We start from the raw sequence: 16,784 nt of genomic DNA, 5'->3' as shown, positions 1-16,784 counted from the left end.
AGGTTTCATGCCTGAAACGCTCTTGCCTAGAAACCAATGGACCCTGTTTTCAAGAAAAGTTTGTTATATATCGATAGAAATAAAGGTGAACAAACAAATTGTAGGTGACACCTTTTCACTGGACTAACTTAATGCATTTGTGAATTTGTGACTAGCATTTGAGAGTTTTTCTCCCTTCAGCACGTCAATTCAAAATCCTGATGAAGAAAGTAGCTTTCAAATAAGAGCATAAAAACGTAAGATGTTCAAATTGGGTCAGACCAAAGATCCATTCAGCCCAGCATCCTGTCTCTAATTGACCAGTGTAGAAAGTACCCAGCAGATCCCAAGGAGCAGATCTCTATCTCATGTAGTCATCTTAAAATGTATATTCTATGTTCTTTTCTCATTGCAAAATCTCTAAGATGGAAGTACTGGTAGAAAGACCTTCTCATGACTGTCTAATCTATTATCTGCTACAGGGAAAGGAAAGTTTTGTTCTCAACAAAAAGTTGAGGTACAAGAAAAACACGTTTTTTTGACTTGCTTGCCTACTCTGCAGACTCTAGGGCCACAAATTTGTTGAAGTGCTGGATTTTGTTATAAAGTATCATCAACTATTCCAATCTTTTTCTTTACTACTTTCATGGAAGAGGCTCATTAGTTTGATAAGTGATTGGGTCCCAGTGGGTCCAAGTTGTCACCCTTGCACTTATTTAGTTTTGCCAATGTTCTAAAAAAAAAAAAAAAAAGCCAGAAGTCTAGAAGCTACTCTCTGCATCTGCCTATTGTGCTGTCTTAAGAGGATTATTATACAGCATACTAGCTTTAATAATAGCAACTTTAATACCGAGACAGGACGTGGGAAGTTAAAATGTCTCCCATCTCATTCTAGCTCTTTTCCTTCCCCAAATACAGTTCTTTAATATTTCATTCAAGTTAGTGAAGAAGGTCTCTTGAAAACATATAGTAATTTTGGGAAGATTGTCATTCTAACGGTTGCCACGTGGCCTAGCCAGTTCACAGAGAGGGAACCCATCTATCTAGTTCTTGTTTCACTGCCTGCAGTGTTGGTTTGTAGTTTATATTATATAACCTCATTAAATTACTAAGGATATGGATCCCAAGATACTTACCGATTGGCTCATTACTTTATGTAGCCATGTTTCTATAAGGCTGGGTTTGAGGCCTACAGGAAATACATACATTTTCTTTACATTACTTTGGCTTCACTCTTCAGGACTTCTGGTGTCAGGAACTGTTCAGCTCCTACTAATGCAGTTAAGGAAATCTCTGCACAGGTTCTAGCTGTTTTCCAGGATACTTGATTTTAGAACTAATCCCCACAGGAAAATAAGCATTAACAAGTCTTGATAAATCAAAATAGTAATGGCAACAACAAAATGGCAAATAGCTAAGTCTTGATCAAGTCAGAGGAAAAAAGAGCAACTTTAAACAGGTCACTTTTGCTTCCACATTATAAGAATACCTGACCAGGGATGCATCAGTGCTCTCCAGCACTTTTAATCCAATCAATTAATTCCATTAACTGGTTTCAGCCATGCCAAGCCATTTTCTCCCTCATCCCAAATAAGCATTGTTATAGAAAGCTCTCTTCCATCCCATTAATAGGATTTTGCTTACTGATCCCATCAGGAGATTCCTCCCAGGTTGCAATAAGAAAGCACAACTTCAATACGATGGCATTCACAGGACGATAAACTAATATTCAAAAGTTAATAATGCACGGAGACAGGTTTTCTTACCAGCTAATAGGTTCCAGCAGCAATCTAAGACCAGCCACAATTTTCTCTGCAGATCTCCAACAACAACTGACAGCAGTTTCCAAAAACTATGGTACAGCAGGATTCTCACAGGGCCTGACTGCATAGTATAACAGCACAACCACAAATTTGTAATATTGTGTTGTCAGTATTGTTGGAGGTGAATTCTTCTTGTGTAGTATAACAGCATAGCAGAAAGAGAGCTCTTTCTTGTATCTGACTGCTTCAGCAATTCTCCATGAACTCACTTGGAACCTACTGTTCCTTCCAAAAGTCAAAAGACCAACCCAATGGGTCATCCTAACTCCTCCCACTAATGGTATGCATGATCACATCTAAGAAATGTATGCTAAAATACTCCTCTAGAGGTTAGAATTAAGGGGTCAATTTATAAACCTTGCCACAATGAAATTAATTTGACTGAGGTCAGTGAGCATTAAATCCCAGAGCTAGGGTTTCTACCTTTCCTATATTAACTTTGTAGCCAGAGATCTCCAAAATGTCAGATATTTTCTTCAGCAGATAGGGGACTGAGTTCTCTGGGTATTGTAGGTGTATCATGGCATCATCTATGTAAAATATTTTGTTTTGATTCCTCTATCTCTATCAGTAGTATCTTATCATTCTCTCTTATCTTACAGTGTGGACCATGGGCATCCAGCTAGTTGTCAGGCAATATGTGAATTCTACCACTCCAAAGCTAGAGTGGTAGTCATTTACTATGACTACCACTCTAGCTTTGGAGTGAAAGGCTTTAATTCAGTTTAGGAAACTGATTCCAAAATTTTGGGATTCTAGTAGGTTGAACAGATAGAAACATAGAAGTGACGGCAGAAGAAGACCAAACGGCCCATCCAGTCTGCCTAGCAAGCTTTCACACCTATTTGTTTTCATACTTATCTGTTACTCTTGGCCCTTATAAGTAACTTTTTGGTTCCAATTCCCTTCCACCCCCACCATCGATGCAGATATCCCCATTCTAATCCTCAAATGCTTTTTTCTAGCATTTGATCTTTTTCTCTGGATTTCATCTAATATATTGGTCAGTCTCTGGACATTGGTTGATGACAGTCTTTCTAAAATAAAGCCAATTTGATCATGGTGGATCAGATTTGGGACTAGTATCTCAATCCAGTTAGCTAACTTTTTTTTCTAGGATTTTAGTGTCAGAGTTTAATAGTAAAATAGCTCTTAGTTCTCATAGAGGTCTTTAGGTTTATCTTCCTTGTGTATTACTGAAATATGGGTCTTGCACTTAGAAATAACATAGTAACATAGTATTGTCGGCAGAAAAAGACCAAATGGTCCATCCAGCCTATCCAGCAAGCTTCCCATGGAAGCAACTGCCACTCTGTGCAGGTTACCCCTAAGTGTTCACCAAGGGCAGTAACTACCGCTCCATGCAGGTTACCCCCATGTGTCTGTTTAGGGTGGTAACTGCTGCTCTGTGCAGGTTACTCCCATGCCTTATATTAAGAATAGTAATACTTACAAGCAAAACCAAGCAACTGTCAAACTCATATCAAAATTACTGTAACATTTTTACTGGTGAGCAGCCTTCCTGATAATTCAGACAATGTAGCTTGAATATTCTTGGCTTTTGGACTTGGCCATAGAAGCTTTATCCCCAGTGTCAGCATATCAGTACCTCAGGCAGTAAAAGTTGGGACCAGCATTGAATGTCTTCAGAATCCAATACCCTTTTTTCACCACCCCATTGTCAAAGCAGAAAGCGATGTTTCAGTTGTGTCAAAATATTCAAGGCTAATTGGTTAAGGGTAGTAATCCCCTATGCCTTCTGCTTAAAGGTACTAACTGCTGCTCTCTGCAGGTTACCCCCATGTACCCTTTCTTCATTATTATCCTCGAGCCTTTAGGGATCCACAGTGTTTATCCCTTGCCTTTTTGAATTTGTTTACTGTTTTTGTCCTCACCACCTCTTCTGGAAGGGTATTTCAGGCATCCACCACCCTCTCCATGAAAAAATATATTTCCTTTCATTGGTTCTGAGTCTTTCCCCCTGGATTTTAATTTTGTGACCCCTAGTTCTATTGTTTCCTTTCCAATGGAAAAGGTTCAAAGTTTGTGCATTATTAAATCCTGTCAGGTACCTGAAAATCTATATCACCCCACACCTCCTCTCTTCCAGGGTGTACATATTCAGATTCTTCAGCCCCTCCTCATAAGTCTTCCGATACAGACCCCACACCATTTTGGTCATCCTTATTTTGACCGCCTCCATCCTGTCTCTATCCTTTTTGAGATACGGGCTCCAGTAATGAGCACAGTACTCCAAGTGAGGCCTCACCAAGGACCTGTACAAGGGCATCACTACCTCCTTTTTTCTTACTGGTTATTCCTCTCTGTATGCATCTTGGCATTCTTCTGGCTTTAGCTATTGCCTTATCACATTGCCTGACCGCCTTCAGATTGGCAGACACTATCACCCCACATTGCCTCTCCTATCTGTGCACATTAGTCTTTCACCCCCATTACATACAGTTCTTTTGGATTACTTCACCCCAGATGCATAACTCTGCACTTCTTGGCCATGAATCCCAGCTGCCAAATCCTCAACCAGTCTTCAAGTTTTCTTAAATCACTTTTTATTCTCTCTTCTCCTTCAAGCAAAGAAACTTGATAGTTTCTTGCTAAGTAGTATGTTGTTGAACATCTGGTCAACAGAGAGGACACTTATCTTTTAGTATTTTATAGTATTTGGCTGGGAAACCAATCTCCCTCTACTGTTTTCCCAGCTGCCATCTCTCTACAGGCTGGGTTTTTTTTTCCTCATCAGCTGTTACTGGTTTATTCCCTCCCTATCAAAAGTGGAGAGACTCAGGGGATAAGCCCTTTTGATTTATTTATTATTTATTTATTCCTATATATCTCCTAATCCTAAGGCTCTAATGATGAACCAATTGGAGAAAAATATAATAGACAATCACAAGTAAAATCATATAAATCAATAAAAACAATCAAGTTACAATTATATACAAACAATATAAAAGCTAATCAAAACAAAAAAAGTCAATGAAAAATAAAACATAAAAAAATTTTAATAGATAGCAATTCTGACCAAAACAGTAGCAATTTATGAGACAGATTATTAAAGTAAACATAAAAACCCAAAATTATTTAAAAGCTTCTTCAAAAAGAGCTTTTTGGAACTCATCTAAACTTCAACAGGTATTTTTTCTGCCACAGGTCCCTAGAAAGGGAGTTCTTAAGCACAAGGCCTGCAAAAGTAAAAGCCCTTGCTTGAGTACTGGTCAATAAATAATCTTTAACTGAAGGGATACAAAGGTACAATCCACCTTCTGACCAAAGAGACTGAGCAGGAGAATATCTCCATAAATTACTTGAAAGATATTCTGGTCCCATGTATTTTGTATTTTGCATTGTATTGACAGACTGCACTACTACACAAGTAATATACACAGTGAAATGTCCCTGCCCTAAGGTGAATATTGGCTGTACCAAAAGAGCTGTTAAGTTGAGGATTATGGAACATTGGTCTAGGATTAACACTGGCACCCTTTCTGCTCCTATGGTAACTCATTGCATCGAGCAGGGACACACACTTGATCAACTATCTTGAACTGTCATTGATAAGGTTGACAACAGTTCCTCCTCTGGTGATTTAACAACACGTCTCAATTATAGAGAACAACATTGGATTTATAAATTGAAAACTGAGTATCCTAGGGGCATGAATGATCAACTAAATTGGTGGTCCTTATTATAATTGAATTATTTTGGTTTGGTCACATTGTATGAATCCTGGACACATGGTTTCTTTTCTAAAAATGGACACCATGGTGAGGAACTCAAGTCTGCCATGTTTGGTGATTGTGAATGCAGTGTTTTGTGAGAAGTTTGAGATTTTGGTGTTATTTGGTGAGCTTTTATTTATTTTACAACTTTTTTATACCGACATTCATGGGTACATAATATCGGTTTACAAAGAACTAAGAGAAAATACAGCGAATGGGGTTTACAATGAACTAGGATTTAATCGGATACTTGGCCATGTTGGGAAGAAGAAAGTTTGAAACAGCACAACCAAGTAATTTGATAAGCGTTCATGAACAACAACAATAATGGATACCGAAGAGATCGAAGGAACAACAATCATGTGCAGCTAAGTAACACGAAAGATATTGGGCCAGATTTTTAAACCTACTCGCGGGTGTAGATTTGTGCGCACAACCCGGCGCCCACAAATCTATGCCCGATTTTATAACATGCGCGTGTAGCCACACGCATGTTATAAAATCCAGGGTTGGTGCATGCAAGGGGGTGCACACTTCTGCATGCCGAGCCCTAGGGGAGCCCCGATGGCTTTCCCTGTTCCCTCTGCCCCCCCACCTTCCCCTACCTAACCCGCCCCCCAGCTCTATCTAAAAACCCCCCCGACCTTTGTTGGCGAAGTTGCGCCTGCCTTTGGGCAGGCGTAGGTTGCGTGTGCCGGCCCCCAGCACGACTGCTGTGCTGGAGGCCTCTGTCCCACCCCGGCCCGCCCACTTTTTCAAGCCCCAGGACATACACATGTCCCAGGGCTTGCGCGCGTCGCTGGGCCTATGCAAAATAGGCCCAGCGACGCGCGCACAGGAGGAAAAGCCAAGGAGAGGAAGAGGAGATTCTGCAAGACATCAGAGGTATGAAAGCACTTTACAGTCATAGAGGATTAGAGTTTTGAAGAAGTCCATCAGTAGAAGGGAAGATACTGGGCCAATTTTCAAACTATGGTATGCAGCATCATTTACAAAATCAACACTCTTTAAGGTTTGGTTTCAGGAGAGGCCCCCAGTACTAGTCTGGCAACCCCATCTTCCACTCAAAGCAGCAGCCGACAAAACCGGAAGTCAGTTTCCAAAGTCGACTCTCTCGCCCTTTCATCAGTAAGGTGGCAGGCAAGCAACCCCCATGCCTACTTCAGTGGCTTACACACTGATAGAAGCCCTCAACTTCACTAGAAAAAATGACATGCACCGCCCTGTTCAGCATGTAGGCAATCAGAAAAGCACCCAATCACTGTCCTGGGGCAAGAGGCAGACATGACTGAAAGTTGTGATAGGGAGGGGCCATGGACTGCCTCTGTCTGTATATGGAGCACTGGTTCAAGGTAACTATGCCCCACCATCCTCCCTCCTGATGGGGAGCCTCTTCTCTTTTCAGGTCTGTCTGTTCCCTGCTAGATATTTTCTGTCCAGGTCACTGGGATCTCTCCTATGTCTCAGAGGAGCTGGGGGACCGGCAAGCCCCTTTAATCCTTGATTTTAATGGGCTCCCTCAGTGCAGGGGATTTTTTTTTTGTATTTGCAGGAAAGCTAGGGTAAGCGATAGGGGCAGGAAACTCTTAATCTCTCTGCCCTGACCTGGATCCCGCATGCTTGCCCACAGCACATTTCTTCACAGAGCTGGCTCTCCGATTTAAAAAAAACCAAACAAACAAAATGCTCAGCCTCACCAAAGGCTCCTTGTGTCAGGGAATTGGATTATTTAAGGGGTATTCCCTGGAATGAATGAAGACCCTGGATAAATCAGGCCTCAGCTCTCCAGGAGACATCTCCTGCTAAACTCAGACCAAACATCGCAGCCTTGGAAATTGGTGAATCCTTTGATCTTAACAGGGTAGTACAATCCAGTAGTCACTTCTTGTGTAACAGAAAAGTCCTGCATTATTAAGTAACCACATTGGTTAACTGATTAAAGGAAAGGAGTTTGGTTTTATACAATGATTTCTATACAGACTGTACACCAAAATGCTTTAGAACCCATATAGATCTCAAAGTGCTGTGTGGAACATAGGAGAGAGAGAGAAGGGCTAAGTATAGTAAACGTTTTATGGTGAGCGAGGGGCCGTGGTGGACCCAAAACTGTGTGATTGCTAATCATCACGCTACAGAGCCATCTACCCAGATGAAAGCTATTACTGGACTCTACTGAAGCAGTCATGCTGCGCGCTCCCAGCTCACGGTGAGTGGAGATGGGCCTCAGGCTGAAAGTGAGAACACATGAGGAGAGATGCTCATGAACAGCTTAGGCAAAAGTATGTGTTGGACATGCCAATGGTCTCTTCTTTCAGTTATCAGCTTTCCAGCTCCACTACCCAGCAGATAAGGGGCATTGCAGATCTTCTTTGGTGCAGAGATGGTTTGATTTATGAAGTCAGAGTTTTCATTTTACCTTCTCCTTTGTCTTCATTTACCTCTATAGTGAAGCTAGGCAAACAGAAGCAAGAGTATTGGCTCATGGCTAGCTTTCTTATTTTGATTTGCATATTTGTGCTCCTGCACCACTGGTTGTAAACAAGACTGATAGCGTCCCTTGAACTGAAAGAAAAAGAATTTGGAGGAACCACTTACACTTAAGCAGCATGGCTGGAAGGCGCGTTCTTCCTCCCATCTCCTGAACCGGAAGGGTGGGGGGAAAGCATAATTGAAGGGGGAAAGTAAAGGCAGAAAGAAAACTAATTTGCTGGCCCTTTTAGATGTTCTTTTCGCTGTTCATGTAAGTTGCTAAAGCAAGTCGTTAACATGGAGAGACGCTATCCACTTACCTAGGAAAGGGAACTGTGGTTATTGGGTCCATTTTCAAAATCACGCTGAGCGGAAGAGACAACTAGCTAATTTTATGCAGTTCTCTTTAGCCAGATTTTGAGCTGAACTTAACTGGCTAGGTTTCTGGCTGAAAATTCTCCTAAATCTAGCTGGACAAAATTTGCCCAGTTAGACAGAGGCCCATATTTTTCAACTCAGCGTTAACTGAGTATATTTGGTAAATTCTGTCCCCAGACCTAGCTGTGCCTCTTGCCTTGTTCCCTTTTTAGCCAGTTCAATTTATACACTTAGAGGTCCATATTCAAAAGATTTATGTGGGTAAAAATCAGCTTTTATCCACACAAATCTTGTCCAGGTAAGTTTGTCTGCAGAAACTTATCTTGATAAGTTCTACTGAACATCTGAGTAAAGTTATCCAGGTAACTCTACCTGGATTAACTTCCCCACTTACCACCTTGCTGAATACGGGCCTCTTTGACCAGCACAATTTAACCACCTAAATACAAAGAGGGGCGGATTTTAAATGCCCTGCGCGCGCCGGCGCACCTATTTTGCATAGGCCGCCGGCACGCACAGAGCCCCCGGTGCGCGTAAGTCCTGGGGCTTTCTAAAAGGGGCGGGGAGGGGGCATATCGGGGGCGTTCCCGAAACGACGCGGCGTTTCGGGGGCGTGCCGCCGCATTTCGGGGGCGGGTCCAGGGGCGTGGCACCGGCCCGGGGGCGTGGTCGAGGCCTCCAGACCAGCCCCCGGACTCTCCTTGCCATATTAGCTGTATGAATTCCTCAGCGTGTTTAAAGTTTTTGCAAATTAATTTTGTCCCTCCCGACGCAGCCTTCGGGTGAGGGGGACCCTGAAAGAAAAATTTGCTTTAACCAACTCGGAGCAATGGAGTTGCCATATTGAAATTTAAAATAAACTTTTCCTTGTTTGATATTAAAATTTTGGACCTACAACTTTCTTGTACTCCTTTTGGATTTGACATTGAAATACTCATTGCCACAGTGACCAAAAACCATGGCTAAGTTCATGGGCCTTAAGTTGATCCTCATCCTCCTTGACCACAACACTTTTGATCATCATCCTCTCTTGATTCTTGGATTTTGGGATGTCATGCTACCTTAGTTCTCCTCCTACCTCTCCTACTGTACTTTTCCTCCATTGTCCTATTATTGGTCAATGTGCCTGAGACCTCTCCTTGCCCTCTTCTTTCTACCCTCACTTCCTCAGTTTCAGTGCTATCTTTATTCTGATGACTCCCAGAACTTTCTCTCTGCACTAAAAAACTTTCACCAAGAATTCTGTCCCAAACCCTCAGTCTGCTTACCTGACATTGTTATCACCTTAAACTTAACACGGCCAAAACAGAACTCATATTTCCTCCTAAATTCACTATCCCCCTTCCAACTCTTTTTTCCTCTGTGGATAACAAGGTTATTCTCCCAATCCTCAGCTTACAACCTTGGAGTCTGTGACTCTTCTCTTGCCTTCTGTACACCCATCCAAAATACTGCTAAAATATATGAACGCCAAAATCCATCCTTTCTGAACATGCTGCCAAAACCCTTCTTCACTGTCTCATCACCTCTCACTTTGCATATTGCAACATGTTTCTCACAGGATTCCCACAGGACCATCTATGTCCACTCAGTCTATTCAAAATTCAGTCACATGACTTACATGGTTGTAATGACACTGGAGGATAACACTCCTCACCCCCCACTCAAGTCACAACATTGGCTCCCCATCCACTTCTGCATACAGTTTAGTCTTCTCCTACTCGTCTACAAGTTCTTTCACTCTGCAGCTCCATATTTCCTCTCCTCTCTTACCTCCTCACAATTTCTGCTAATCAAGCAAGCCATTCTTATTTGCCCCTTTCTCTTCCATCATCAACTCCCCAATCTACACTTTCCACCTTGCCATGCTACATGCCTGAACAGCCTTCCTGAGTTGCTGTGTCATATTCCCTCTCTGCCCATATTCAAGTCCTGTCTAAAAATTAATCTTGTTGAGGTTGCTTTCAAATCTGAAATCCTGGCTGTCCATGATCACAGCCTTGTCTAGTTTATCCATGTTTACTGTAATAAATAAATGTCCTGAGCTTACTATAAAACACATTTGCTTAAGCCTCTAATTTGTCTTGCCTATGTGTCTTGACTAGGGACTTTTATATGCACTGTATCTATACAGTACTGTGAATGCCTAGTCACATTATAGAAATGGAACGTAGCAGTAGGAATGGCAGAAGTAGTATGTTGTGGCTCAGTCTTCTGGCACTGGAGTTCAGATGAGATGTACATCTGGACCCAGTAGTGTTTGGGTGCACTCAGGCCCCAGGAGAGAGGGAAGGTTGCTGTTTCATTGGTGGTCCCTGTTGGCCAGCAAGCAGCACTGAGAGTGAAGCCTCTTCCTAAATATATCTCCAGCCCTCAGACTGGCAAGGGCGCTTAAGCACCCAGGTCTGCTTTCTAGGGCAGGGGGAGCAGCAGAGACTACAGAGGGAGAAAACGGAGAAAAGGCCAAAAAAATGTTTTCTCTGGATTATCATGGGTTTCTATCTTAACTTTACTTTAATTTGAAAAATAAAATAAACACGTCCTCAACCTTTCTGCAATTTGTAATTTTATAGTAAATGTGTCTATTACTACTTTAAAGAATAAATGCTGGTGGGAAGGGCATCGGCACTTGTACTCAGGTTTTTTTCCCCATATTTTAAACATAAACCAGGGCTTTAGTTATCCTCAATCTTGAGGGGCGTGGCTCTCAAAAAGAATAAATAATAATAGTAGTTTCCAGAAATATGAGAATTTTCCAAATTGATTACTTTCATAAAGCCCTGAGAGTATTCTTGTAAGAAATGAATCAGTGCACGATTCGAAGACCAGCTCTCATGCAGAAATAGTAAAAGAACTAAATATTCTGAAAATCTGGATGCAACAGATAAGATACGAAACACGATAATGTACTGTGTAAACAGAGCTCTTCTTTTAAGTTTTACAAGAACACGAAAGATACTTACAGTTCCTTCTTCTGCTAGAAATGATATAGACTGGTCCATGCCACCACCCTCAGTGCCAATGTAACGCTCACTCTTAGCACAGAGTTCTGCCAGTTCTACCTATGGAAATATTTGAGGTAAAATGAAGATACTGCGACCATTTGTGCACAGGCAAAGGCACCAAACACGCTTATTTATTATTTTATTTAAAATCTATTCTATACCGTCGTTAAGATAGGTACCATCACAACGGTTTACAACAGGGCACATAAATTAATATTACTAATTATATCAAATTATATCCATTAAACAGGTGCCATAAAGGTTCGGTAACATGGTTTTATAATAATTACAATTTGGTAAATGTGATAAATCATGTCCAAATCTATCTGTATCCATTTTGCATACAAGCATAGTTTAATAATTGAGTCTTATCCTTTAGTGGAGAGAGAAAAAAAAAATAAAAACACACATATTGATTAAGGAGAGGGGTGTGTGTGTGTGTTCTAGTGTCCGCTCCCTGTACTTTCCTGGATTCTATTCTCCATTCTCTTTGTGATAAACCTGTTTAAAGAGCCATATTTTTAAACTTTTTCTGAAGGTTTTTATGTCTCTTTGCAATCTGATTTCTAAAGGCATGGTGTTCCAAAGTATGGGTCCTGCTAAGGATAGCGCCCTTTCTCTCACTTGGGTTAGTCTTAGTGTTTTGACAGAAGGAATTGTTAGGAGTGCTTTGTTGGCTGATCTCAGGTTTCTGTGAGATTTCTATATTCAGACTTCTATATTCAGACTGTACTCACAAACAGCCATAATTTCAGATTAATGTATTAACCTGCGACATCAGAACACTTGTAGCCCTTCTTCTAGGTGTTTGCATTTGTGAATGTTAAAGGCTGGAGTTTTTTGGCTACTTTAGTTTTTGTGGTTTTTGATCTGTACCTTAATAATACAGATGCATGTACCAGATTTAGTTCATTGTTTTTTGTTGAAAAGTTCTCATGATGGCCAATCTTTGAAGACCATCATGACCTCCGCCATCATATTCTATATTTTGCCAACCAAGATTCTCTCTTACAGGCCGATTCAGTAAAGTCCGCAGGAGAGCAGACGAACACCTGCTCTCCCGGCACGCGCACCGGCCCCTCGCCGGTGCGCACGATGCAGTATTCAAATTAGGTGGCGCGGTAGAAACGGGGAAAAGGAGGCGCTAGGGACACTAGCACGTCCCTAGCACCTCCTTTTTGACAGGAGCGGCGGCTGTCAGTGGGTTTGACAGCCGACGCTCAATTTTGCCGGCGTCTGTTCTGAAGCCCCGAGCCCGCTGACAGCCACGGGCTCAGAAACCGGACGCCGGCAAAATTGAGCGTCCAGTTTTCAGCCTGACAGCCGCGGGCCGAATTTAAATTTTTTTTTTTTTTTTACTCTTCGGGACCTCCGACTTAATATCGCTATGATATTAAGTCAGAGGGTGCACAGAAACGCAGTTTTTACTGCTTTTCTGTGCACTTTCCCGGTGCTGGAAGAAATTAGCGCCGACCTTTGGGTCGGCGCTAATTTCTGAAAGTAAAATGTGCGGCTTGGCTGCACATTTTACTTTCTGTATCCCGTGCGCATACCTAATAGGGCCATCAACATGCATTTGCATGTTGAGGGCGCTATTAGGTGCCGCAGGTTGGATGCGCGTTTTCCTCCCCTTACTGAATAAGGGGTAAGGGAAAATGTGCGTCCAATAGCAGGCTAACAGTGCGCTCCGTCGGAGCGCACTGTACTGTATCGGCCTGTTAGATATTATGTAAGAGCTGTACTAGTCAGTGAGCAATGATCGCAGATTTACATTATCCCCAGGTCTGCCTATGTAATTGTGATCTTTCAAAAATCCTGCACTTGCACAAAGTAGAACTCCCAAATGTCTCCCAAACACTTCAACAAGGTTTTAGTTAGTACTGGTAAACAAATGATCTACAACTAATTAAAAAAAATGATATTTCTGACTTTTGCAAGTATCGAAATTATTGCTTCATTTGGCAGCTCTTTAGTAAGTAAGCCTTCAGTATAGTCAACAGGATTTGTCAGGTGTGATCACACAGCACTGATGAAAACTTGCAATTAACATAAGGTAGGATTATTTGCTCATCTATAAATATATTAACCAATTGCATGATGGCTTTCACAATGCTTGCTGTCACACTACAAAAATGCACTGAAGCAAATAAGTTAAGCGTTAGGTATGCATTAAATACGAAAAGTCCAACATACAAGGAAGCCTGTTTTTGCCCATAAATAGAGAGAAAGCTCATGCTTTTGAGAACAACTATTTTCTCCTGCTTCCTCAAATATAATTTTGAAAATTAATTTAAAAAAGATGAAGGTATGGTAGTTCACCTTTGAGAGGGAGTTGTGTTTGGCCAGCTATAGGTTGCTGTACTAAGGTCAACATAATTGAGATTTTATTAAAGTTCATCCAAAGGAAGTTGACAGAACAGTATGACTTGCAAGATCTATATACAGAACTCAAGAGACTTTAAGTAATCCATGAACATAACAAAAAGAGAGGGAAACAGTTCGTGTGTCATCCTGCAGAAAAAGAACAAAGTATTTTGGAGGGGGGGGATTTTCTCAGTTTTGAAACAGAACCCAAATTCTAATAAATGATAAGGAATTTTTAAAGAAATCTCTTTTACTGATTCTTAATGAATCACATTTCATGTCACTATTGCGTTATCTGATATGAAACTGTTTTGTGCTTCTGCTCTGTAGGTGGACTTGCTTGCCTCCTCTTTCTTTGTGAGTTAAGCTGCTGGGTGCTCACGGCTCCATTTTACTTTGTTAATAAAACCTCCCCAGCTGTTTATTTTTCTTTAGAAGGTATTCTCTTATCTAAACAAACTCCATTGCACCAAAAATCTCTTAACAATTTATATCTTACTTATTTGCCCATTGAAATCATTACACAAACTCATAAACCGGTCAAATCATGTTACATATTTGAAATGACTGAACACTTACACTGCTTTTATTATTCAGTCCAACGGCAACAATACTGTGCCAGAGGAACCTGATCTTCACCAGCAGGAGCGAGGTGAGAGTCCTCCTGCTGCCGTGGCTGCACTCCACTGTGGTACTTCACGGGGGGAAGGAGGGAGGATGTTACCTTGATGGGGGCACTGCCTTAATACTGGGGACATTACCTTGATGGGGAGGATAAAATCCTCCATGCAGACAGGCACTTTCACTAAAGACCAGTTAGCACTGGGATTTTATGATGCAGCTATCCACTTTTAGGATCAGTGTGCATGTTAAATATTTCACACTTGCTCAGAGGTCTTAGCATACATATGGGAAACAGCACATAGAGGAAAGTACATCACACTTGCCAAATCCTAAATGGGATATAACGTTTCCTCACTAAAGAGCACATACCCACTAACTTGCTGGAGGACCAGTTTAGTGTGCACATTAAGGACTTAGTGCACTGCACACTATATTTTGTGCATGCTAAATAGCATTAGCATGCACACTTTGCTTTAGTGCATAGGCTGCTCCTACATGTTCCCATCGCTAACAACGAATGTCACTATGTCAAAGCAAAATTTCATTGACAAATCTGATTTGCAACACTTTACCTAACAATCAACCAATAAATAAAACATAAGAATATGTGCAGGTTGAGACAAGGCCAATACATTTACTTTTCCTTTCTTTTAATGTGCATGTTATATTAATATCGCTAATCTCCGGGAAGCAAAATGTATGCCCCTGTGGATTTGTTTTATTAATATCTCACTAGAGACTGGATTTTTCCTAAGACATTTAAGAAGGCAGTTATGAGACCCCCTCCTTAAAAATGATCCCCTCAATCCACTAGAGAAAGACAACTATCAGCCTGTGGTAAATCTTTCTGCCATTAGGAAAACTCTTGAGAAAGTCGTTGATACATTTGGATCAATTTTGTTTTTAAGTGAGTGCCTTAACCCTTATCAGTCTGGAGTTAGAGAGTTTGGCACTGACCTCGCTGTTGGAGGATTGATATCAAGACTCAAGCAGTAGTGGAGGAGCTGCTGCAATTCTCCTGGATCTCTCCTCTGCCTTTCATACTTTTCACCAAGCTATTTTGATCAGCCATTTTAATGGGGGAAAGTATTTCTTTGGTTTGCCTCCTGTTTGAGAAATAGATCCCAGTCAATTGTTCTGTATGACTTTCAGTTGAGACCCCTGTGTTCTCTCTTTCCCATTCCTTGTTTAATATGTTCATAGTTCTTCTCTGCAGCTACTGAAAGAACTAGGGATAGGCTGTCATGTTTTTGCTGATGATATCCAGATTACCTTTCCTAAAAGCGATCTGGGATTAACCACTGCCTTTCAGAAATTTCTATCTGGTGTCGGGCCAATAACCTTAAACTTAATGTTAAATAAACAGAGCTGCTGTGGGTAGAACAAGCCAATCCAGATCGTAACCTTGTCTTATAACTTAACAGTCTAAACCTGCAGCTCGGCAAGGTCATGCATAACTTGGGTGTGTTATTGGATTCTGGTCTTTGTATGCAGGCCCAAGGATCTCTGATCTTGAAATCTGCTTCTTTGTATCTTAGGGTTATTCATCAATTGCAACCATTTCTGTCCCCTGGGGACTTTAGAACAGAAGTCCAATCACTGGTATTGTCTTGGCTGAATTACCTAAAAAGATACTGAAATGATTACAACTTATACAAAATACCACTTCCAGGTTGATAGGAAGGCTTAAACTAAGAGATTCTGTAACCTTTTACTTTGGGAACTGCCTTGGCTTCCAGCTCAGATTCACCTCCAGTTCAAGATGCTGGTATTGCTCCTTAAAACATTGCATCTCTTTTGCTACGCTCCATCTAAGTCTTTAAGATCTTCTCAGTTAGGTCTGTTTTGTGTTCCTGGGGTATGAGAGATCAAGTCAGAGAGGATTTGCTCTAGAGCTTTTTCTGTTGCTGCTCCCAAAGCTCTGGCATTCTCTCCTTTCAGACATTAAATCTATTGACAATTTATTGCATCATCATTTCATAAAAATTTCAAGGCCTGGATTTTTCCCTGCTGCTTATGAGTGAAGATATCTGCCAGTGCTTAGGCTATGCGGGATAAGATGGGCTATGACTGCAGTAATGTTTTAGTTAGTATGCTATGTTAGCCTGTACTGCTTTGGATTGTATTATATGTAACTGCTTTGTTTTTATTTTGATAATTGCATTAGGCTTTTTTTGTATAATGATTTATAAATTTGAATTATAAATAAATAGTATTTATCACAATAGAATCGTGCTAATCTTTGCAGTTGTTTTGTAAAGATAGCTACTGTTGTACAGTCCTGCGGCTGAGATCCAGCCTTATGGACACCAACTCTCAGTAAGGCTGGGAGCTCTGCAGAAGGATTATAATGTATACAGACCATAGAAGCAGGGAAAGCCAGGAACCACAGACAACATCTGTCA

General features: G+C 41.2%; 1 protein-coding gene across 3 annotated transcripts in view; it reads right to left on the bottom strand.

Moving 5' to 3' along the window:
* The window catches only part of GALK2 (galactokinase 2), a 146,157-nt gene that overhangs the window by 32,232 nt on the left and 97,141 nt on the right, over positions 1 to 16,784 (bottom strand). For all 3 annotated transcript variants that reach the window (XM_029574524.1, XM_029574525.1, XM_029574523.1), the window contains one exon: positions 11,350 to 11,448. In XM_029574524.1, coding sequence (XP_029430384.1) covers positions 11,350 to 11,448 — 99 coding nt within the window. The remainder of the gene's footprint in view (positions 1 to 11,349; positions 11,449 to 16,784) is intronic.

Source organism: Rhinatrema bivittatum, chromosome 13, assembly GCF_901001135.1.
Source record: "Rhinatrema bivittatum chromosome 13, aRhiBiv1.1, whole genome shotgun sequence".
NCBI lineage: Eukaryota > Metazoa > Chordata > Amphibia > Gymnophiona > Rhinatrematidae > Rhinatrema > Rhinatrema bivittatum.
Note: the sequence above shows the minus strand (reverse complement) of the source record. Positions and strands in the feature narration are given on the sequence as shown.